At 52.2% G+C, this 24362-nt stretch overlaps 1 protein-coding gene across 7 annotated transcripts in view; it reads right to left on the bottom strand.

Moving 5' to 3' along the window:
- Positions 1-24362, bottom strand: part of PLXNA1 (plexin A1) — a 280654-nt gene that overhangs the window by 233904 nt on the left and 22388 nt on the right. For all 7 annotated transcript variants that reach the window (XM_075005959.1, XM_075005960.1, XM_075005961.1 and 4 more), the window contains one exon: positions 13785-15132. In XM_075005959.1, the coding sequence (XP_074862060.1) occupies positions 13785-14957 (1173 nt within the window). In that variant the 5' untranslated portion in view covers positions 14958-15132. The remainder of the gene's footprint in view (positions 1-13784; positions 15133-24362) is intronic.

Here is a 24362-nt window from a genome sequence, read left to right as displayed (position 1 = left end):
GCTGCGCCGCTGCACTCCAGGCTGCAAGCAGCATGCACCCGCCTGCCACGGCAACACCATCACCACCTCAATAAATAATTACACTGACAATTAGCTCACTAACAGCAAGCTGCCTCGTTAGGACATGCAGGATGACACCATGGCAAGGTCAAGCCAGGATAGGTCAGATCAGGTGGAGAAAGCAACTGGAAAGATACAGTGCCAACTGCAATAACAAAGCCAGATAATGGCCCAGCAAGCCTGGCCTCTGCCAATGCCGAGTGCTTCAGATCAAGTCAAGGGGAATGTGAATAACATAGCAGGCCAGCTGCATCATGCTGCATGGAACAAGTAAGTTTCTTTCCTGACCACTGTGCTAACCTGCTACAGACTCAAGCATGAGGATCAATTATTTCTCCCCATCTCTCTGCCCCACACACACACACACACCATTGTTCCCTGTAAGCTGTGCACTTTTGCCAGTGTCCAGGAGACATTCACCCAGGTGATTGGCAGAGTACTCACAGCCAGGTGCTTTGTTTCTATTGCTGGTGCACAGTGACACATGCCTCAGTGCCATAAAATTATTCCACACATGCATGGAAAAAAAAACCCATCTATGGATGGAAAAGATTAGAGGGAACACTGACATCCTACTCATCCCCCCCACCCCACACACAGCCTGACCTCTTATAGCTACTAACGCATACAGCCAGAACTTGGGTTAACATGAGACCTCATGCCAGCCTGGCCAACAAAGAGTGATGCAATGAGCTTCCAACAGGCTCTGTCCTCATTGGCTGGTGTGAAGACCCGACCGATTCATTGGTAGACTTTAACCCACACCCGAATTGTGAGGCCTCACTTCTCAGGGATCAGTGCTGGAGGCATTTGTGAGGTAGGAGGGATATATAGGTTAATTAGTAGTGTCAGGCCATTTAGTGGCCGCAATACAAACAGGTTTGACAGAATCTCAGTTCACCTCTTAGCAGGACCAGTGGACACACCATAGAAACCACCACCAGAGTTGGGCCCTTAGCTGACAGCTCTAGCAGAGAGGTCAGGAAAGGGCTGAACACAAAAGACTGAATATTCATCCCACAGGAGGGCACTGCAGTGCACAGAAGAGACATGTAGACAGGGACAGAAGATGAGGGGAGGTGGCCAGGAGACATTCACAGGATCCCATCTCCAGCAGCATGGAAATCCTGTACCTACCACCAATACCACCTCACCCTCTATCTGCCCCAAAAGGTCCAGACAGTATAAAAAGGGCCTGGCAAATTCCAGTAGCACAGTGAGCCCCCCACCAGGAAACGACCTTGCAGTAAGGACAGAACTGGATAACACAACCACGCCTCAGACACACACAAAGCAGATGCTGAACCAGGACAGGAAGTAGCCATCTCCAGGACACTCCAATTCATCGCTTCCCTCCCGGCCCACTTACCAGAGCAATGAGGGAGCTGACGGCAGAGGCAAGATTCATGCCATTTAGAGTTATTAACTGGCCAGTAATTGGCTAGTCAACACATAATAAATATTCTCCCTCAGCTGCCATCAAGTGTCTGGCTTTCTGATGTCTGCTGGGGGACCTTTAAGCCCCCAGGGTCATTTGATAGCAAAACCAAAGCTAAACGCTGATATTGGAGGACTAGTGTGAGGTGAGACATTGGTACAGGCTGTGGGCATCAGCCCATTGCTTCTGGCTTCCAGGATTCAGCTCAGGGTAGTGTCAGAAATGAGAAGTTTGCTGGTACCCAGAACTATGTATCCCTGCACCTTATTATCCCTGGGCCTAACTGGATGCATGCATCTGGACAGACCAGACAACACAGCAATACACATAGACCAAAGAAGAGCTGGGGCTGCAACTGGACAGGATCCTTCTGAAATCCCCATCCCAGGAAGATATCCCCAGGCAACCTGATCCCCACAGAAGACTCAGAGAGAAGCTGAAGGTAATTTGTTATGGGGCAGGAGGGACTAGCCAGCTCAAGACAGCAGGACTGGGATTCCAGCTCGTTCACATCTTAAGTTGCCTGTTTGAGCTGAGCCCTGGGGTTTAGGAGAGAATGGAAGTTGCGAGCACCTGCTTTCTGCTCCGAGACCTTTGTGAAAGAGGATTTCTCTCAGCCCATCACCAGCAGCACATAACCACCTCCTGGTCAAAGTCAGCAACACCAGCAGGCTCCTGAGAGAGGCCAGGACTTACACCAGCCATGGGATCCGAACGCCTCCCCCAGACAGGCTCCCTCCACCTCAGGCATGAGACACTTCAGCAGAGACACCCGCAGCCTCTTCAGTGGCTAGCCATACCCCACCCGCTCTGTACAGAGAAAGGGACCTTCAGTCCAGCAGAAATACTAACCCCTTGTCGGCAGGCAGGGGCAGGATGTTCTGGTGACTGAAGCACTGAAATGCAGGAAATCAAAGTTTAATTCCTAGGTCTGCTGCAAGCTTCCTGTGTGAACCCAGAGAGCCCCGGAGGCCCTGATTCAGGAGCACACTCAAGCAGGGGGTTAAACGCTCTGCTGAACCAGGGCTTTCCCCCACCTGTGAAGCGATGTGCTGGAGAGGTGCTGCGAAGACACCTTGGTCAGGGAAGTGATCAAATTCCACCGCTGCATGGACAATAGCGGGATCAACACACCCGAACAGATCTCTGGCCCCACAACAGATTGCCCTACAGAGTGGTGAAGCAATATGACAGACACGTGAGTCCAGGGGAGCATGTGCTTTCTCATCCAGCACTGAAGGGGTTAACAGGCCCTCAGCTCTCGCTAGACCCCATTTAGCAAGAGTCAGCTGGCCCTTAGTGAATGGCTGCCCTTATTGGATTGCCTTAAAACTCAGCCCACAGTCTGAACTGAACCACCCCATCCCCCCGTGGCAGGAGCTGCCCCTGCCCAGGCCTTACAGAGGTCACGGGAGGTGGGCTGCAAGGCAGGGTCCCAGATGCCTAGGCTGAGCCCCCTACAATTTGCCTAATCCCCCCGCAGGGCTGCCTCCCTCGGATGAATTCCTGGTCCCCGCTGGGGGGAAAAAAAACAAACAGACTGGATGGAATTCATTTCCCAGCCAAGTTGGTTCAGCTCTTCAGCGTTGGGGAGGAACCGCTAACATCTTCAGAGCGCTCTGCCAAGTCTGGCGGCCTCTCCTCCTGGCTCCAGCGTGGGCTCCGCTATGGCCCAGAGCACTTGGGGATTAACTAATCTAAAGTTCATGCTGCGGTGGCAGCAGCTGGAACCATAACACAAGGATGCTGCTGCACGGGGGAGGCCGTGGCCGTGTGCCCTGGGAACTCAGCTGGGGAGAGAAAGGGGACAGCTCATCCAAAAGCCACATCCCCCTACAGTTTCTTTCACCCTTGTCTTCTGAACCCTGACATGCGACACAGATGCACGTATGAGCCCTGCTCGGCTGAGGCTCCGGCGCACGAGATGAATAGAATCCTTACAAAGCTGCTGGAGAGCCTCAAAAGAAGAGGGTGAGGTTGAGCATGGGACTGCCCTTCCCCCACCCCATCCACTGTCAGGAGATTAATCTTGATTGACAGGGCTTTCCAATGCAGAGAAATCCCCCCTGTCTGCCACAGCAATGGAGCCTGGCTTGTCTACCTCCCAGGTGAGACTTCCAGCCAGAAATCCTGACCAGGAGCAAGCAGTACTTTTCACACCCATCAGACATTAACCCCAGTGTGCTGGGAGGCCTGCACCCTGGACATTTACAGTTAGCCTCCTTACAAAGCAGCCCTATAGCATCTGCTGGTGACACTAATCGGCTGCAATGGCCGGCTCCAGAGAAGGCAGCACTTCAGTGATGGGTGAGGGGATTTGCACCTGCTGGTTCTGCACACTCTGAAGGATGTGGTTTGGGTATTGCTAGGTGCTAAGGGCTTGGTGTGAGATCTGGCAGCTTCTTCCTCTGTTGTGCCTCCTCTTTTGCTTGGCCTGCAAAAGCAAACCATGAGGTGGGGCAGGGACAGGCATTTCTCTAGGCTCAAATATCTCACCTAGCACCCTAGCAGAGTGACAGTCTTCATGGGCAGCACAGCTAGTGCTAACAATGGTATTCAGCAGCTGCCAGGTCCATGCTTTAGGATGGATGAAACCCTACCAAGCTCACATCATAATACCAATGCCAGAGCGGCCAGGTTTCCCCTGCCCATGGGCAGCACTGCCTTCCCAAAATTGCCTACACTCCTGCTACCAGAGAGAGCAGGGGCCAGGCTGGCCAGGCTCGGGGAGGGGGGCAGGAAAGGTTGAAGGGGTTGGCCTGGGGCAGATGGGCTGGGGACTCCCTCCCCTAGCTGCGCCCTTACCTGCCCCCACCCCACAGTGAGCACACGCACGTACTCCCAGACTGATTTCCTGCCATGGCTCACACCCAGCGACCATGCACTGTAACAAACGCTACGAGCACCACTTCCTACACGGTTCCCAGTAGCACCTTGTGCTACAGCTGCTCATGGAAGCCTCTAGCTTGGGGGACAATCAGCTAGTTCCCTCACCACTAAAAGGCACAGAAACCAGTCACTCTCCTCCTCACCAGGGCTGGAAAGGGGTTGGAGATGGCCTCTAACCCAAGCCTCAGCTATTCCCAGTTCAGACAAGTCACCTCACTGGGACTTCACCAGCATCAGATATCACCAGAACCCCGAACTTTCCTGGGAATAACCAGCATCAAAACCCCAACTGGCAATGCTAATGAAAGGCTGGTGGGCTGCCAGAGCTGTCCGGGACAGAGCAGAGGGACTGTCTAGATAGGTGGTATCTCCTTCTATGCCTGATACGCAGAAGATGCGAACGCCACAGACAGCAGCTGCACAACCGGGCTCTTCCACTCAAGCTGTAGAACAGGCGTGTCCAGCCCGCAGGCCGCATGCGGCCCTGGACAGCTAGTAATGTGGCCCCACAAGATCGTGAACTTTTAACATTATTATGTGATTTATATACATTAACTGTATTATATGTTTTATACGCAGCCCAAGAGAATTCCTCTTCACTCAAGGCGGCCCAGGCAAGCCAAAAGGTTGGACACCCATGCTGCAGAAACTTCGCCAAGTCACTTGAGACACTGAGTCCCAGAGTCACTCCCTGGGGTTAGCCAAGACAGCAGCTGTCACGTGACAAGGAACACCTGATCTGTCAGAGGCACAGGAAAGCAGAGGGTACTCAGAAACCATCAAGGTTTCCTGTACCTGATGACCTATATTCCTTCCACACTTCCCATAAAGGGGGAGAGGGTGATGCTCCCCCTCAGCCCCCACTACTGACTATAATAATGACAGGTGTTTCATCCTGGAAGCTCCCAACACACCCTGCAAACTGATTTATGAATGGGATGTATTGGGCTCGCTCAGCTCCTGTAGAAATGCAGCCACTTGCAGGGGTAGCACACTACAAGCACACAGCAGCCTCTCCATTTAGGACAGGAAGTTAAGAATACCACATGGGACCTACCATGGGATTTAGGAACGCAGTTTGGGCAGGACAAGCAACACTTACATCTCTGGATAAACTGCCATTAAAGAGCTCCCAAATCAACGCCTTGGTCCAGCATCCTGGCGTGCCACCAGCAACACAGCTTTCTTCCACGCAAGGCTGGGAGAATGGCTCATTGCTGGCTCACAAAGACAAGCACTGCTCAGTGGATTACTAGCTCCCCCTCCCAGTGCACCCTGATTTCTCACTAGAGTTCTCCCATTAAAGCCCTTACTGGGCCCATCTCTGCTCAGCTGGTGAGACGAGCTGTCATCACAGCTCCAGGCAGGGGCATGGCCTTCATCCAATGCTTGTTGTGTTCTCTAGCCTACAAGTTGGGGGAATGAATCCTGTTTCCAGCTGGGGTTCAAAGGCCACACGTGGGCCAGGCATTTCAGTCATACCTCAATTCCTCAAAGGCCAGCAATTTGCCCTGGGCCAGCCAGCAAAGCCAAACTGGATCCTGGCAATGATGCCTGTTAAGGAGCAAGAGCAGCACTGGGGAGGACAACTGACCACAGCTGATTCTGCAGCTCCATTTCCAGCGAGACCAGTTTTCTTGTGGGGCTGTTACCTTTGTGAGCAAACAGCGGCTGTGCAGCTGGCTTATTCTTTGCTCCTTCTCTCCGGCTTTGTTAGCCCTATGCCAAGGCAGGGCAAGGAGTGAAAAGGGAGAGAGACATAGACACACAAAGGAGCCACTAATGCCTCTCTCCTTAATGCTTCCAGCATGGGCTAGGAGGGAATTATAATCTGCAGCCAGAAGCACGCATGCTGCCCTGCATCACCCCAGCACTGGTGCAGGACAGGGCCCTCTAGCAGTGGAGAAAGAGCAGCTCAGTATCCACATCCCATTCTCCCGGTGTTCTGCTGCAGCTACTGGCAAGCAGACCAAGGGCAGCTGCAGTCTGAACGCTCATCTGCAGGGTAATCGTTGCTCAGGCTCCCGGCAGGGCCACTAAGCACCCCAGAGCCCTACAGAGATCAGGGAGCTCCAGGGGAACAGTCAGAATAATGCTAAAGGTCTAGCTCTGCACACAGCACCCCCAGCGGATGTCCTTGATGCTGAGAACATCCCTCTGCACAGCACATTTCCTAGATCTAACCCATCCCCCAGCGCTCATCCAGCAGGAGGCCTGACGACTACATCCTCAACCCCTTTGGCTGAGCAGCCCCAAATGCACACCCACCCACCAGCGCAGAGACAAGGTGCCACTGACTTCCTTCCCTTCACTCTCCCTTCAGCGCCTGGCTTACAAGCCCAAAGGGACCAGAAGAGCTGCTCTGAGCCACAGCTGGGTCCTCAAGACAGCTGTTCAGTCCAAGGGCATTGAAAAGAGAGGGGACGGGGGTGAGAAACAGAGCAGGCGAGGGAGGGAGGGAGGCGGCTCCGTTCCTGGAGTCAGCAGTCGTATGACCCAGCGGGCAGCAGTGTAACGATTTCATCATTTTCCACCAGAATTGAATTAGTTTGAAGCCAAAATCAGATTTGTGAGCCCAGTACTCTTGACAGCAAACCCTTTACTTTGTCAGGCAGCTGTTAGCTGTCTCCCTGCGAGCTCCAAGCTCCGGAGAGGACAAAGGAGGGGCTGCCTTGGACTATTCCGCACGGATGTCTGTGCGCTCCCGGTGGCTGCGGTTGAGGCACACGCTCCCCGAGGACAGCCCCACTACCCTGTGGTGACGGAAACCTGCAAAAAGCCACTTTAAAAACCGCAGTGGAATAAATAAAGAAAGAAAACTTCTGTGTTATTCCTTCCAGGCACTAAATCCATGGGAGACCCTCCCCCTGGCATTGCTCCTGCTGCACTGCCCCATGCCCCCAAGGGCCAACCAGAATGGACACTCAGCAGGGGTAGCTGTCTTTGGCTGGCTCCCCCTTGCAGCGGGAATGCCAGGGGCTCAGATGGCCACACTCCACAGACTGCAGCTTAGGTGAGTGGAGGGACTATTTACAGGTTCCTCCTGCACCACACAGCCCCCGACACACCAGCAATAAGCAGCTCACTGCAAAACTCCTTGGGAGAAGGGCACCACCAGGCACTAGGCTGCTGGCTTCCTGAGCACAGCACAACAGCTTTGAAAGACCAGTCCCACGAGGCTCCAGAACAAGGGTGCACAGGGGCTGCTCTAGAAGAACCCAGGACACAGACTCCGCTCAGCAGGGCAAGCTCCCAGCACACAGCTTTGCAGCCCCCTGCTAGTCACAACCGACCTCTTTCAACCCACCTCAGTGCTGGCTGGCAGAAGCTGCCCGCCTCCCTCTCCCGCGCCCCTGCTGCTCCACGCTGGGCCACACCACCACTCCGCCAATTCCCCCCAGTGCTAACCTGCAAGTGCCCGGCTTGCTCTGGAGCTGGGCTCCCTTGGCCAGGGACAGTCACCCACGCCACTTTGTGTTATGTGACCAAATACCCACCCTGGAGCAGCTTGAGAACAGTCCCTCCATGGTGATCTCGCCACGTCTGGAATCCCAGTCCTCCAAAGAGAGAGGCTAGCGAAGGGGTGGCCCACTCAGGGCTCCTCGAGCCTTTAAATGCAGCACCTCCTCAAAGCCGCATGCTGGGAGTGCCGCCCGCCCCACTGCTTGGCGGAAGAAGTGCGTGGCGGTAACGGTGGTGGCTCCAGAGAGTCACTGGCACGGAATTGGAGCTGAGGGTGGGGGGGGACATTGAGCCACAATTACATATAGATACCTAATAGGTGGCTCCTTGCACTCTTATCTACTGCTGTTTTGGCTCCTCATCTCTAACTGGTTGGCCACCCCTGTGCTAGAGTATTCAGCCCCCGAGCCGACAAGGGACTCATTTCGGCCCTGGTGTAAGCAGGTGTACAGCCCACCAAACTTGTTTACAGCTAGGCCAGATCCTAAACTTGAGTAAACTGGTGCAGTTCAACTGATTTCATTGGAGCTCAGCTCATTTACCCCATTCAGGATCTGGCTTGCAGCCTTTAGCCCAGGCTGTGAGAGGCTGCCCAGGACAGGCCAGTTCAGAGAGGCCTGGATATATTACACTCCCATCATCCCAAGGAGCTGAAATAGCCTCCCTGTGACCATTTATATTTTATAATATCATCTGGAAAAGAAGCCGGCAGTAGTTCATAAACCAAGCAGGCTCAGCACCCCCTCACCATAGACTTCAGGCAGCAAAGGCGATCAATAAACAGCAGCTGAGTTCGTGCGCTAGCGACGGCCTGTGGGGAATGCTTCCCTGGGGACAGGCAAGAAACTTTTCCTAGAGTAGGAAACGGAAGCCCAGGGATTACAGCCCCAGCACACTCCCACATCCCCAGTGGCGATGGTTTGCTACTCACTGTCCGCTGCCCCACGCCCTGCCGTTCCCCAGCCAGGTGTCCTGAATGAACGGGGTGGATTCAGCCACTCCCAACGCTCTGGGCACATCCCACAGCCTGGCACCCTGGCTTGAAGGTGAACAGTTCCTGAAGTCAGGGCACTGAGCTGCACCTCCACTTTCCCCACAGCCTCTGCCCCTCATCAGTATCTAAAGCTGACACCGGTGGCCAGGCAGGACCCCGAGGCTGGCATTGGAGCCCCTGGGCAGCAGCAGTGGGCCCTGCAGCTGAGACCACAGGCAGAAGGGGTATGCATCTGCTACAGAACCCCACACCCTTACTTCCTGCTCCCATGCAGGGGAATGAGAACCCCAGGTCTGTCTGGTGCATCACCGCATGTTCCCTCTCTGCATACTGATCCGAGGACAGAGACAGACCAGTGTGCCCAACTGGAGGGGCCAAGCTCCAAGGCCCTGAACCAGGGATGTTAATGATTAACCAGTAAACTTCCCTCCAAACAGATGAGGTTGACCAGCTATAGTTAACTGGTGGGGGCTGGAGCAGGCCCCCACCCGCTGCAGGCACGGGATTGCTCTAGCCCTGTGGGGCACGTTTTGGGTAGGGGCACTCCAGCCTGGCCAGAGCAGCCCTCGTCCGGGGGCTGTCCCAACCCACAGGGGCTGGAGTGGTTCCCCAATTTTATCAGCCAATGTAACGTTTAAGTGGTTAGTTAACTAGGATTGCACATGCCTCCTCTGAGCTGTGCTGAAAGGAGCTCTACCCCCGGACAAGTGGGAGCGTGGCAGATCCTTTTGGGAACTGTGCAGGCGAGAACTAGGGAGTTGTCTCTGCAAGATCCAGACAGAACATAAGAACATAAGAATGGCCATACTGGGTCAGACCAAAGGTCCATCCAGCCCAGCATCCCATCTGCCGACGGTGGCCAATGCCAGGTGCCCCAGAGAAGGAGAACAGAAGACAATGATCAAGTGATTTATCTCCTGCCATCCATCTCCCGCCCTTGTTCTGAAGGCTAGGGCACCATACTTTATCCCTGGCTAATAGCCATTTATGGACCTAACCTGCCAAAATTTATCAAGCTCTTTTTTAAACCCTAATAGAGTCCTGGCCTTCACAGCCTCCTCGGGCAAGGAGTTCCACAGGTTGACTGTGCGCTGTGTGAAGAAAAATTTCCTTTTATTAGTTTTGAACCTACTACCCATCAATTTCATTTGGTGTCCCCTAGTTCTTGTATTATGGGAAGAGGTAAATAATTTTTCTATATTCACTTTCTCCACACCATTCATGATTTTATATACCTCTATCATATCGCCCCTCAATCGCCTCTTTTCCAAACTGAAAAGTCCCAGTCTCTCTAGCCTCTCCCCATATGGGACCCGTTCCAAGCCCCTAATCATCTTAGTCGCCCTTTTCTGAACCTTTTCTAATGCCAATATATCTTTTTCGAGGTGAGGAGACCACATCTGCACGCAGTACTCAAGATGTGGGCGTACCATAGTTTTATATAGGGGAAGTATGATATCTTTTGTCTTATTATCGATCCCTTTTTTAATAATTCCTAACATCCTATTTGCCTTACTAACTGCCGCTGCACACTGCGTGGATGTCTTCAGAGAACTATCCACTATAACTCCAAGATCCCTTTCCTGATCTGTCGTAGCTAAATTTGACCCCATCATGTAGTACGTGTAATTTGGGTTATTTTTTCCAACATGCATTACCTGACACTTACCCACATTAAATTTCATTTGCCATTTTGCTGCCCAATCACTCAGTTTGCTGAGATCTTTTTGTAGTTCTTCACAATCCCTTTTGGTTTTGACTGTCCTGAACAACTTGGTGTCATCTGCAAACTTTGCCACCTCACTGCTTACCTCATTTTCTAGATCATTGATGAACAAGGTGAACAGGATCGGTCCCAGGACTGACCCCTGGGGAACACCACTAGTTACCCTCCTCCATTGTGAAAATTTACCATTTATTCCCACCCTTTGTTTTCTGTCTTTTAACCAATTCCCGATCCATGAAAGGATCTTTCCTCCTATCCCATGACCACCTAATTTACATAAAAGCCTTTGGTGTGGGACCGTGTCAAAGGCTTTCCGGATATCTAGGTATATTATGTCCACTGGGTGCCCCTTGTCCGCATGTTTATTAACCCCTTCAAAGAATTCTAATAGATTAGTTAGACACGACTTCCCTGTGCAGAAACCATGCTGACTTTTGCCCAACAATTCGTGCTCTTCTACGTGCCTTGCAATTTTATTCTTTACTAGTGTTTCTACTAATTTGCCTGGTACTGATGTTAGACTTATCGGTCTATAATTGCCAGGGTCTCCTCTAGAGCCTTTTTTAAATATTGGTGTTATATTGGCCGTCTTCCAGTCATTTGGTACCAAAGTGGATTTAAAGGATAGGTTACAAACCACTGTTAATAATTCCGCAATTTCACATTTGAGTTCTTTCAGAACCCTTGGGTGAATGCCGTCTGGTCCTGGAGACTTGTCACTATTCAGCTTATCAATTAACTCCAAAACCTCCTCTAATGTCACTTCAATCTGAGTGAGTTCCTCAGCTTGCTCCTCAGCAGCTCCTTTGAACACACTCAGGAAGGAACAAGATGTTGAGAGCCAGAGCAGGAAGATTTTCAGGCTTCCAGCAGCCAGGGGAACAGGTCTGATCAGGTCAGCACAGAACGCCTCCCTTCAGGAATAGTCCTACAGCAGTGATTCCCAACCTTTTCACTAGCGCAGACCCCCCAATCACCTCTCCACCATTCGTGGACCCCCATCAAAGCCAATGCTAGCTGCTGTATACACCTTCATTAAACGAAAAAGAAAACCACATCATAGCTCTATGGACAGCAAATAGCATTATCAGAAGAGATTTCATTTTAAAATAATAATGGATTGTAACTTTGCAATTTATTTAAAACTTCTTTTCTATGATTGTTTTTATTTATCTTTTTTTTTCCCCCCATGGACCCCTACAAACCCCTTGCGGACGCCTGGTTGGGAACCACTGTCCTGTACCATGGTGAGGGGGCAGAACAGGGCACAAGGACAGAGAGAAGTTTGGCAGAGGCTGAACGGGCCATACACGTGCCAGGTATCGTAAGATCACAGACAGAGGGTGTCACACGTCAGAGGCAGACTATTTCCCAGTCTGCCAAGAAGGCTGGACTGCCCCACAGCGAGGGCCTGGGGTCTGGCTGTTTGACCTAGCCCCTTGCCTGCAGCTCACAGGAATAATCACTTTCTACTAGGGGCATAGCACATTTGAACCAGGTGTCCTGAATCATCTGTGAAGGTGTGGACCACAGTGGCCAGTTGTTCTAATGGGGCCTGAGAGCAGTAATCAAGGGCTCAGACATACTTGCACTCTCCTTCTCTCCAACTCATCCTATAAGATATGCAACAGGTGTACCCAGGGTGGAACAAGGGGCAGGGAAAAGACAGCAAATCCTTTGGGAGCCTTGGAGTGGACCACAAGGAAGCTGTGCAGTCTGCAAGGCTGCTGTCCACATGCTCACTCTGCCTTCTCCACCCCTCCCCGCCCCGACATGCTCAGTCACACACGATTCCTTTGCAGGTTCTCTGACCTTCTCAAAAGTCGCAGATGCCATTTGCAAGGGGTTTGCACACTGAACCGCCTCCATCTCCACACTACGCGCTGGGACCAGCGGGAAAGGAGCCACCTGGGCCTGGAGAGGACAGGCTGCATTCCCTGCTCTCCAGAGCTACGGGGTTAGCTCTTTGAAGCGTGTTATTAGCCTGATCTGCAGGGAGATTACATGCCCCTACCTCACATCCCGCTCCAAGTTGATCAGGAGGGGATCAACTCTGACAACATAGTGAATATGGCTGAACCTCACTTATTTGGAACTCTCCCCTCCAGCAACACCTGTACGTAACCCAGTCTGATTTTAGTTAGCCAGAACAGCCACTTATCATGGGTGTGGCCAAGTTTCCCACGGTCCCATAAAGTTTGTTTACAGACACCAGTCCTGGCTGTCAGTGTTCTGAGCTATTATTTAGCTGTAATTTACCCCTCCATGTCTTCTAAGAGCCCAGTAAGCTGTGGAAGTGTTGGTAATACATTAAACAATATTGACCTGCTGGGGTCCAGCAAATTCTCTCATTCGGCAGTGGTCTGGTCCCGAGGATGCCGGACAAGGGAGGTTCAACCGGTAGTGCAAAAGGCTAAGAGGGGAATAGTCACCATGTGCAGCTCCATCCCCAAAACTCATTCACAGCAGAGTCAGCTGTCCATGTGCTGTACACAGCCAGAAATGGCATGGCAAGGTATCACCTCCACCATCCCGCTGCTTGGGCCCTGGGGTGTGTGTTACTCTCCACAAGTTGGGAAAGGTTCAGCATTGCTAGGAGTGGCCCCAGGCCCTGGATAAGGGATCACTCAGAGCCCCAGTACCATCATCCTAGCGGGAGCTCTGAGTTGCCAGAGCCAGCATGGCTCAAGGAGGAGAAAGAAGTCTCTATGTGCCCTCCTCCCTAAGGATCTGATGGGTACCAAACTAGTAACAACTAAAAGCTCCTGGATGCATTGGACGCTTTCTGATGCTATTCTTTTCCTCCCCCAGCCCTCTGTTCAGCATTACAGTAGGTAGAACTGAGGCAGAAGTGACACCCTCTGTGCCATGGTTAGGAGCAGCATTTACTACTCGTGGTTGGATCAACAAACACATTGGGATTCTAATGCAATGTGGGACCATTTGGGTCACAGCAGCCATCACCAGTAAATACCATGTGAACCAAAACCCAGTGAACACTCCACACCAGAGCCATAACCTCATGCTCCACACTCAGCATGGGATGCCCCTAGATACCCTGCCTCAGCTTATGCTCCCACCCTGGCTGGCCACAGTTCTCACAATAGACCAGGAGCCCTTCTGAGAAGGCTGCAGCCCGGCCAGGGGACCACCAGGGGAGCAGTTCCACAGGGATGGAAGGCAACCGCCTCAACCACAGCTAAGCAGGCACTTACTGAGTTGATGCAGCCCAACTCCTTGTTCAAGAGCCAGGGCAAGGACAGCTTTCCCTCCCCTCGGTAGCAAGACTGGATGCGCTCCTTGATCTTGTCTTTGATCTTTTTCAGAGTGAAGAGGCAGAGGATGGACTCCTTGGGCGGCTTCACCCTGTTCTTCTGGCCCTGGGAGAAAACCGTGAAGAGGATGTCTTCCTGCTCCGAGATGCCCAGCTGCTTGGCAAGCGCCTTGCCTGGCTTGCTGAGGTATGCGTCCTGGATCAGGCGGTACTCCACGCCATCACGCATGCAGCCAATGGGGAACTCCACGTAGGAGTAGAACTTGGGGTCATCCACACAGAGGCGGACGATCTTGGAGGTGAAGAACTGCTCCCCGGTAGAGTCAGGTGAGGTAAGCTGCGTGTCCAGCTGCAAGGTCAGGTAGTAGACGAACTGCTCGCTGCTGAAGCTGTAGATGTAGTAGATGTCAAATGTGGGGAACTTGGAGAGCGTATCCGAGGGGATCTTGAGCTGGGAGGAGACAAACTCATCCTGGTAGACGAAGCCAAACATCTCCGCATTCTCCTCGTTAGCCATCAGCTTGCGACTGGACAGGGTAGGGAAGTACTCGGACTTCCCGTCGATCGGCGTCCCAATGAAGAGCTTGTTCTGTCCATTAAGCACCTCGATGATGACGCCGGACATGGTGCCTGACTCGTTGACGCTGGAGAGGTAGTGCTCCTTGCGGTGGTGGGGCTCTCCCAACTTGAATAGGTCGTCTAAACGTAGAAATTGGCAGATGCCCTGGGAGGCACTGCCACAAGCAATCAGCCGGTTCTCCGAGTAGTCCACCAGCAGCAGCTTGTTGACGTTGTTGGTGGTGACCAGCCCATGGGGGCAGGACTGGACACTGGGGGGCGGATAGCACTTCTCGTTATCATCCACTGGCCCAGTCACGTGGGCACGCAAGAGCGTAAGGTTGTTGGAGAGCTTGTAGATCCGGTTGACAGCACCCACATAGACATCCCCAGTCTTGTTGTGCACCACCAGGTGTGTCAAGCTCCAGTCTGTGACAGAGAAAGTCCGGAAAGGGGACTTGGGGGTGCCCTCCGCCAGTGGCAGCCAGGCACTCCCCAAGAGCAGCAGGGTCCAGATGTTAACGGACAAGTGGTGCTTGAGCCGAAGGAGCCACATTGCAGCGGTGTCACATTCGATCACGGCTGTGCACAAACCCAGCCACAAAATAATGCGAAGCCAACCCAAAATAGAGGGTCAGGGAAAGGGGAGGGGTAGTACAGGGCCACGGTCTCCTCTGCTTCTGCTAGGCTCCACAGTCAGGGCATCATGGACGCTGGCAGCCTGGTCAGCCCTAGAGGGAAAGACAAGAACAGGGGAAATAAGTCCTTTGCAGCTCAGGTTATAACATCACTCCCCCCTCACCACCCACCAGAGTTTTCCCTGTAAGCTGAGCACCTGGGCAGCTGCCCAGGAGAGATTCAGGTGTTGTTCAGCTGATTAGCAGAGCTCCCACAGGCAGCAGCGTGAGTTTCTATTGGTGGTGCACAAGCCACACATGCCTTGGTGCACATAAAATTTATTCCACCCACATATAGAAAAAGTTGGAGGGAACCTGCCAGCCACTCTCCATTTCTGGAGCTTTGGTGTCTCTTGGCCCTTTGGAGGCCTAGCAGGCTTTCTGTGCCATGCATTGGAAATGCAGCACCCCTTCCATCCATCTCCTCCAGCACAGTACAGCAAGCTCGCAACACTGGCAAGTGCCACATTCACAAATATAGTTATTCGCGAGCGGCCTCACTCCCCTGGGGCTGGGGGTGCTGGCAGCTGCCTCTGCTTCCCCAGGGGCTCTGGGGCCCTGCCACCAGTCTCTGTCTCCCCTGGCTGCTGCCCAGAGCTAGCTACCTGCCTTCTTCATGAAATTCAACATTTGCGAGGATTCTCAACACTGAACCCTTGCAAATGTTGTGACCCTACTGTACTCGCCATTCAGCAACCCCATGCAGCTGGGGAGAAGATGCAACATCAGAGAAAGCCACATGTACCCCCCTTCCACCTCATCCCCTGCCCCAGCAGCAGAGGCAACGGGCACTCCTCCCATCCAAAGGGAGACATGGGGACAGCCGATTAGCACAACGGAGCCTAAAACCAGCCCAGCAAGCCTCCGGCCATTCACGGCTGCGTTGCTTCCCCTCCCTGACACTCGCTGGTCCAGAACACAAGCACCATTTTTCCCACCACACTGACTGCGGCTCCCCACAGAGCCTGTCAATGCTCCAGCGCCCCCCAGCAGCATGGGCAGCTTGCTCTGGGGTGCTGTCAAGCAATCAGCCTCATCAGCACCAGCCCAGAGAGTCAGCCAGGCTCTGTCACAAGGCCGAGGGAACAGAGCATAAAAGCTCCCAGAGTGAGTGTGCAGCATCTCCACACACACACACACACACACACACACACACACACACACACACACACACACACAGCAGGCAGAGGGCTCACAGTTCACTCGAGTGGCAAAACACACACCACAAGTGCCTCCATGGGCTGTGCCTTTCATGCCAGGAACACTCAACAGGGCCTTGCAGTACCAAGCCACCCACTGTGACAGGACACTCCACACACCTCAGTGCCTGGCAGCTCTGCCGCAGCTCACTGTGGGTTTTAGAATCTGGTCCTTGAGGGGGTTTGTTAGCTGCTCAGGAGCCCAGGGAAACCACAGTTGGTTCCTTTGAAAAGCCAGCTGCTTCCCTCTCATCTAAACTAGCTGCACGGCTGGGGAATGGATGGCTCAGGCACAAAAAGCGGAGCCCCTTCAAAGCCCCTAGTTCAAATCCAGCCCAAGTCATTGCTGCAAAGCTGCAGCCATCTGAAGGCGGTGAAGCAGACCCATGTAAAACACACTGGTGAGTCTGTGCGAGCCCTTGGAGACAGGTGTCCACCTCACAAAACCCACCCTCCTACCAACAGCAGCCTGGCCATCTCAGCGGAGAAGCCAAGGACCATGGGTAGGGGCAGTTCCTGAGGGAGGCCTGTCCTTGCTGTGAGTACACTGAGGATTTCTACTGCTTAAGGTGGCAATCCAGTCTCTTTCCCACACAGTAAAACAACCCATGAGTGGCCTTGTACCAAGCCCAACAGCATGATAGCTGTGTGTTTCACACCCACCACCCCACAAAGGCACCCCCCTTCCTAAACAGAGAGGCTGGGAAACTCCACAATGTGAGTGCCTCTGGGCCATTCTCCCTGCGCCTGTCGCACGAGGCAGCCTACACAGCTTTCTCTACATTTCACCAGTTACCTAATTGGACTTTAATGTGCTGAATGGCTGGTCATTAAAGAGATGTTACTTTTATAAAGACAAAGGCTTTCACAAATGAAGGGAGAAATAAATGGTGCCAAGTGTACGAGAGAAGAACAGCCTGGCTGAAACGAGAGCAGGGGGATCGAGAGTTGGGCTCTGGGGGCAGGGGGGGTCTAATTCTGTCTTTGCCAATGACTTGCCACATGGCCTTCAGGGAGGCACTTCCCCTCTGTTCCAGTTTCCAGCCATATGCAGAACTGGGCTAAGAATACCACGGATTAACATTGATATAGTAGCTCCTTCTATGAATGGGGTGGTAGGTGCACAGTATCATCAACCCCATAGATTTATTTCTCCCAAAATCCAATCTCCCTGGGACAGCCAGCTGCCCTGCCTGATGTTAAATCTGTTCCTGTCACCTGGCTACCATCTTCTGGGGATCATCTCAGAGAGGTAGCCGTGTTCGTATCTTCACAAAACAAAAATGACGTTCTGTAGCATTTTAAAGACTAACGATATAATTTATTAGGTGATGAGCTTTGGTCTGTGCCACGAAAGCTCATCGCCTAATAACTTATATTGTTAGTCTTTAAAGGGCAACAGGACTCCTTTTTTATTTTCTGGGAGTCAGGTTTCCTCAGGCACCTGCAAGCAGATCTCCTTGAGACACCAGCCAGGTTCTTGCACCACTCAGCAGATTTCCAGGGTGCCCCCTTTGAGGTGCTAAGGGAGTGGGACTCTGGAGACCCCTGAGGTAGTGGGACAACTGCCCCACTCCAGCCTTGAGGGAGCCTGTGCAGAGCCCCAGCCTATGAGAAAAATGCTCCAAGGGAGCCAAACAAACGGTGGCTTGTCCTGAAGTAGCCTGTTTATAAGGAGCTGCTCAGCAGAGCAGTGGGCAGTTGGGTCCTGGCCAGGGAGTTGCAGGAGTGGTTCCCTGAGAGGAAGCACCGTTGGTGCAGCAGTGCTGAGTAGGCTCAGAAGAGCTGGGCTGAGACTCCAGCCTGGAGTCTGTTACCTCCCAGGGTGTGGCCTTGATACAAGGGCCAGGAAGATACAAGCAGTCACAGGGAAGTGGCCTACAGACCAAGAGGCAGTAGAGGAGAGTGAAGGAGGATGGGAAATGGCTGCCACCAGAGGGTCCCTGGGTCAGGTCCCAGAGTAATGGGTGGAGGACCACACCCTGCCCCCTTCCACCTCCCCTTGCCTGCTCGGAAGGTGGCTAATAGAGACTTACAGCTTGCCCTGAAGTGAGGAGCTAGACTTTGGCTGCAAGCGGCCACGGTGGCAGTGGTGAGACGGGGGACTGCTGATACCTCCGGAAGGGGGTGAGAGACCAGAGCAGCGGGCACTGCCAGAGGGCAGTGTCCTGAAGCCAACACTGCGGTCCAGGGAGTGATGCGGTTCCAGAGCCAGAAGGTGGAGGCATCCGAGAAAGGAGAGCGACAACCAGCAAGACGCCGGCCACAACATGGCGCCCTGCTGAGGAACTGAGCTAATTCCCAGAGTGGCCAACAGGAGGCTCTGCAGCAGTTTGTGCAACCCCGCTACACCTGAGGATGAGGTCACCTTATGAAAGGGCTACAGAGCCCCTGATTCAGCTATGATGAGACAGCGCCCCTTTCCGTTCCTCAGGGGCACCGACTGCCGCCCGCATGAACAGCCCACTCCAACCAGCCCAATGATATCAACCACCCTTTGCACTCCACCCAGTCCTGAGACCTCCTCCAACCCGCCTCTGTACGCGCTCAGAGAGGGGCTCCACTGCACTGCCCCTCTGGGCTTGGCCAGCACCACCGAGGAGAAACCAAACGCACAAGGACCTCAGCTCCAGGCCACCAGCCAAACCAGTCCTGCACCCTCTGCTGCCCAACAGGCTCCGACGTGGGCCACTTGGACCAGCTCCTTCCTCTTCTTCAGGCCTGCTGCTGGGCTGTATCTTCCACAGCAGCTCCCTCTACCGCAGGGTCAGAGCTGGTGCCCGAAAGCACCAGTCAATAGAGGGCGGTTGTACATTGTGAGGGGGTCACCGCGACCTTGGCTTTGCCCCACCCTGAAACCTACATCAGCATCCTTTGACAATAACTTAACATTAGCCTGGAAGAGGAAAGGGCTGGCAGAACTCCAGGTGAGGGGGCAAGGGGTGGGGAGGTCCTGTCCACACATTCACTCTCTGCAGAGGCCTTTCCAGGTGTGCCTGCCTCCCAGGCTCTCTCCCCCTGCCCCCAGAGTCCACTGTGAAAGGACCACCAGAGCTATGCACGGTATCACCAAGGGAACCAAACCAGGGTCCTTGGCAGATCGACCTTAGCAGCACTGTCTCAGCAGCAGCCCTGGCAGCTCCCTCCTGGCACACCAGGTAATTCGAGCAAGACTTTGGCTCCTGCTCCATGCGGTAAGTGCAATTCTAAGCAGCCCTGGGAGCTTGCGCCAGCTGAGCAGGTGCCAAGTTAAGTTGCCCTTGCTGTTTGTTTTACAGGCAGCCTTTGAGGTCCTAACCACGCCTCCTCCCATCCCCAGGGCTCTGTAAGGTACCAGCCTAGAGGGCTGTTTATGCAGCCATAGATACACATTGCACAAACTAACATGGCTGCGTAGGAGCAGCGCGGAGAGATTGATCCAAGTGTTTAAGTGCAAAGCCACTTTGGTGCTGAGTTAACTGATTTCAAGAGACCAGCCCTGGCATTAGTACTAATGGTACCACGCATGTTTCTCTAGTCACTGTAAAAGAGCCCAAGCACTTAGCAAATGGCATATTCATACATCGCTACTTGAGCCTCTGAACGTAACCACTTCTGGGGTGGAGCACAGTAGACAGGAAAAAGGATAGACAAACTCTAGCCCAAGCTCCCATAGCTCAAACCCCAACTCTTAGACCATGTCTACCCTGCAAGTGCTATAGAAGCACTCTGCCCTGTAGGATTATAGAGGGAAAACAGGGAGGGAAAGGGCTTCTCTCTCCCTGGAGGAGCTTCACCTTCTCAAGCCACAGGAGCTGACAGAAGCGTTCTTGCATTGACCGGGAGGTGTCTGCACTGTGTCTAGTTACAGTGCCCTGGGGGATGGATTTGTCACTCACCACAGTGCTGTGGCTAGGTCGGACTAAGGTTTAAGCACACAGAAGGCCTTACAAAGAAATGCCAGGCAATCTTTAAACACACACGGCAGAGACAGCACCTTGACTTTTACGGGACTTGTCTGAAAGATCTGCACATTGAATGACGCCTTCAGGGGGAGGCTTCCAAACCTCTGGAAACAGGCAGCCCTCTCAGCAACAGACAGCCCAGACAATGTAGGGCAAAGCCTGGCCCTGGGATATCCCCACACTCATACATCCAGCCACATAGCCAGGGGATAACTATTTGGCATGGTTTTTGCTCTGAGTATCTGAGTCCTTTACAAATATCAATTGCCTGTCCCATTCAGAGAGGCCAGGGGACATCATCATTACCAGAGCTTAATCTGTGCCAGGGCTGAGGCTCAGCACCTCTGGACTTGCTGCGTCAGTTATGAAAGTAAAAAAATAGCTTCAGCTCCAGCCCGCGTCTCATCACAAATTAAGCACCGACCACCATATTACTGATGGGGAAAGAGGCCCAGACAGGGCACGTGACTTGCTCATTGCCACACAGTGAATCAGTGGACTGGGGTGGGGTGAAATAAAACCACGATCTCCTGACTCCCAGTCCAGTACCTCATCCATAAGGCCATCCTTCCTCTAGCAATGGCTCCCTTCAGGTCTATCACCCATCAGTCACCCATCCAGGCCTATCAGTAGCTCTCCAGTAACAGGGGGAAGCATAATACTTGTTCCTTCCATAATAACCTTCCCCCACCTCACCCATCACACACACAGCCTGCCCCGCCAGTGCTAGTCCAGAGGCACCCTCCCTGGTGAGGCCTGGTTCTGAAGACACTACCCTGTATTTGCAGCATGTTGCTCCTGCCATGGGCAGAGGAACCAGAGCATCTTCACCCTTCTTCTTCCCCAAGGAAATGTTCCCTCATTCCCCATTGCTGAGATGTCAGATGCTCAGGGTCCCCCTGTTCTAATGGCATTTGGCAAATAGGAGCAAGTCCCACACAGTGCCTGCCTCTTATTTCAGTCAAGACAGTCTCTCAGTTACAGTGACTGAACTAAGTGGTTGATCTCACCCCGGTGAGCAATGAGGCACCATTCACAGAGTGCACGAGAGCACAATTCGATTGCAAAGTCTGAACAACACACTTTCTGTAACAAATGCGTGGCCACCTACAATGGCTCAAGGTTGCCATATTTGGTATCATCACTGTTCCGAGCTTCCACCTTGATAACACCAGGGAGAAAAGGAAGATCTTCCCCCCGGCCCCTGAAGTCCAGCGCCCTAACACCTGAGGCACAAAAGATGGACAAACGTATCAGCAATAGACTCTACACAACTGAACTGGTCTAACTCTATTGAGGAGGGGGCAGTGGTGCTCAGGAACACTACTTACTACACCTGTGTTTCTCAACCAGGGGTTCGTGTACCGTTGGCGGTACACTGAGGTCTTCCGGGGGCCACATCCACTCATCTAGGCATTTGCCTAGTTTTACAACAGGTTACATAAAAACCACTAGTAAAGTCAGTACAATCTAAAAGTTCATTTAGACAGACAATCACTTGTTTCTACTGGTCCATATGCCTTACACTGAAATGTAACAAAACGAAAAAGGAGTCCTGTAGCACTTTAAAGACTAACAAAATATTGTATGAGCTTTCCTGGGGCAAACCCACTTCAGATCTGGAGATGGTGCTGCACATCTAAAATTTCCAGCACAGCACTATCTCCACATCTGAAGAAGTGGGTCTGACCCAGGAAAACTCATCAACTAATGAATTTTTTTTTGTTAGTCTTTAAAGTGCTACAGGACTGCTGTTTTTTGTTAGGATACAGACTAACACAGCTATCTCTCTGTTACTGAAATGTCAGTACAATATTAGAATTCATTTATTTGAGAAGAAGATGGTAGAAAGTCAGAAAGTTTCAGAAGTAGTCTTCTGCGATATTTTTACATGTTCTCGTAAGTAAGTAGTTATAAAGTGAGGTGTAACTTGCTGGTATGGAAAACAAATCTAACTCCTGCACAGGGGACAGTAATCTGGAAAGGTTGAATGGCAGTTGCTTCAAGACCTCAGATTACCTTCAGACCATGCTTCTTAACCAGTGATACGCACACCCTTAGAGGTATGCGAGAGAAGTCTGGGGGTAGTATTTTTTTAAGGTGTACTTTATTTAAAAAAAAAAAAGAAAAGAAAAGGTTGAGAAATACTGCACTACACTATTACTAAGTTATTTATATGGTTATAGCTATGGAAGGACAGAGGTGTAAGTATCTAGATCTCTTTCACAAAGAAATAACAATTAGATTGAACAAAGGATGACGACAGACTGGGGAGAGGAGGGAGTCAGGACAGACACGACAACATGCAATGGGAAGGAGTAGAGCAGGATTCCCTGTAAATGCCTACATAAAACACTGCTCTCAGCCACTAGTTCCCAACCTTTTCACTAGTGTGGACCCCCAATTACCACTCAAAACTGTTCACAGACACACACACACACACGCTCAAAGCCAATTCTAGCTGCTAAATGAAAAAGAAAACCACAACATAGATTTTTGCACAGCAATTAATAATGTTATTGGAAGAGATTTAATTTAAAAATAGTAGATTGTCACTTTGCCGTTTATTTAAAACTTATTTTCAATAATCATTTTTATCTATCTTATTTTTTCCACGGACCCCCAACAGTACCCTCTTAGACCCTGGTTGGGAACCACTACTCTAGGCAATTCTTTACAGAAAGCACAACGCTAAGTTACGCTCTTTGGCTATCTCTGGTTAGCTGCATGTTTTAGGGATTAGGTAACAGAGTCGTGCTGGTGGGGAGATGGGTACTGGAAGGCACTGAAAGGCCTCGTGTCACTCCAAAGGAGCGTCTGGACATACAGAAAACGGAGCAGGCCACGAAGTGCAGAGCAAGACAGAGCAAACATGAGCAGAGAAGGAGACAGGATGGAGCCCATAGAGCTTTTGTTTCTTTAAAGAGATGCACAGAGCTTTTAGGTGCTAACTCCGCTCCTTTACATGGATCCTCCTTAGGCAGTAGTTCCTCTCTCCTTCATGCCTTTGGCTCTGCTATTCAAGGCAGTTTCCCACACCTGGTGATTGCATTTATCCAATAATACCAGCCTAAAGCGATCGATAATGACTAAAAGAAACAGGACGTTTTATTATTTAAATATAAAAAAGTGATTTGGGTTCCTGAGGTTGGAGTCAAATTGAACAGAGGACTCGGACTGAGCAGTGACTGAATGAAGTAGAAGGCTCTGTATGAGAGCCCAGAGACATCTGGCCAATCCAATGCCGTTTCTGCTGGGGGCTCATTGAGGGAAAAGGGGATCTCCTTCATGCTAGGTTTCTCCATTGGAGCTACAGCCCATTCTGAGAATGGCAACGGCTTGAATGTTACCACAGGCCCTCTTCCCACAACAGCCACAGCCTGCTTCTGCGCTAACCTCCCCTCCCAACATGCCCTGTCACCACTACCAGCAGCGGGCACGCTAGTGCAGAGTGGCCAGGATTAACCCAGCGGAGTCCAATGGCAATTCAAAATCGCCACATGTGATTGTATTTCCCCCCACCCACTACCCCAGAGCCAAGCACCCCAGTGCTCCCCCCCAGTAAATGTCCCCTTTCCCCAGAATCAGGCACCCCCAGTGCAACCCCGTAAATTAATGTCCTCCTCCAGAGCCTGGCACCCCCAGAACTCCCCCTAAACAAATGCCTCCCTCTCCCCTAGAGCCAGGCATCCCCAGTGTCCCTGCTCTAATTCAGTGCTGGTGACTCACCAGAGCCTCCGGAGCCACCGCCGGGACTGCAATGTGCTTCCCCCACCAAGTGATGGGACGCGTGTGCAGCGTGACGGGGGAGGAAAGTAGCTCTTTCCACGTGCAGCTCTCAGAAGGAGCCGCATTTAAAGGCTCCAAGAGCCACTTGTGGCTCGACAGCCATATTCGCTGCACCGCGGTGTCCTATTTGCCACACGTGGGGAGTGGGAGATGTACTAGACCCCTCTGTTTTAACCACTCCATCACCTGGGCCTTGCAGGGCTGAGCTCTACGTGGCTCACCAAAGATCCTACAAAGGAACTCTGGGACAAAGTGAGGAACAGAACCCTTCTGACCCCCAGGCCTGCTCCATGACAACTGCACTGTCTTTCCACCCTGGCACAGCAAAGATGCCCCAAGGCAGCCTCCCACA

The sequence above is a fragment of the Carettochelys insculpta genome, chromosome 11, assembly GCF_033958435.1.
Source record: "Carettochelys insculpta isolate YL-2023 chromosome 11, ASM3395843v1, whole genome shotgun sequence".
Lineage (NCBI taxonomy): Eukaryota > Metazoa > Chordata > Testudines > Carettochelyidae > Carettochelys > Carettochelys insculpta.
Note: the sequence above shows the minus strand (reverse complement) of the source record. Positions and strands in the feature narration are given on the sequence as shown.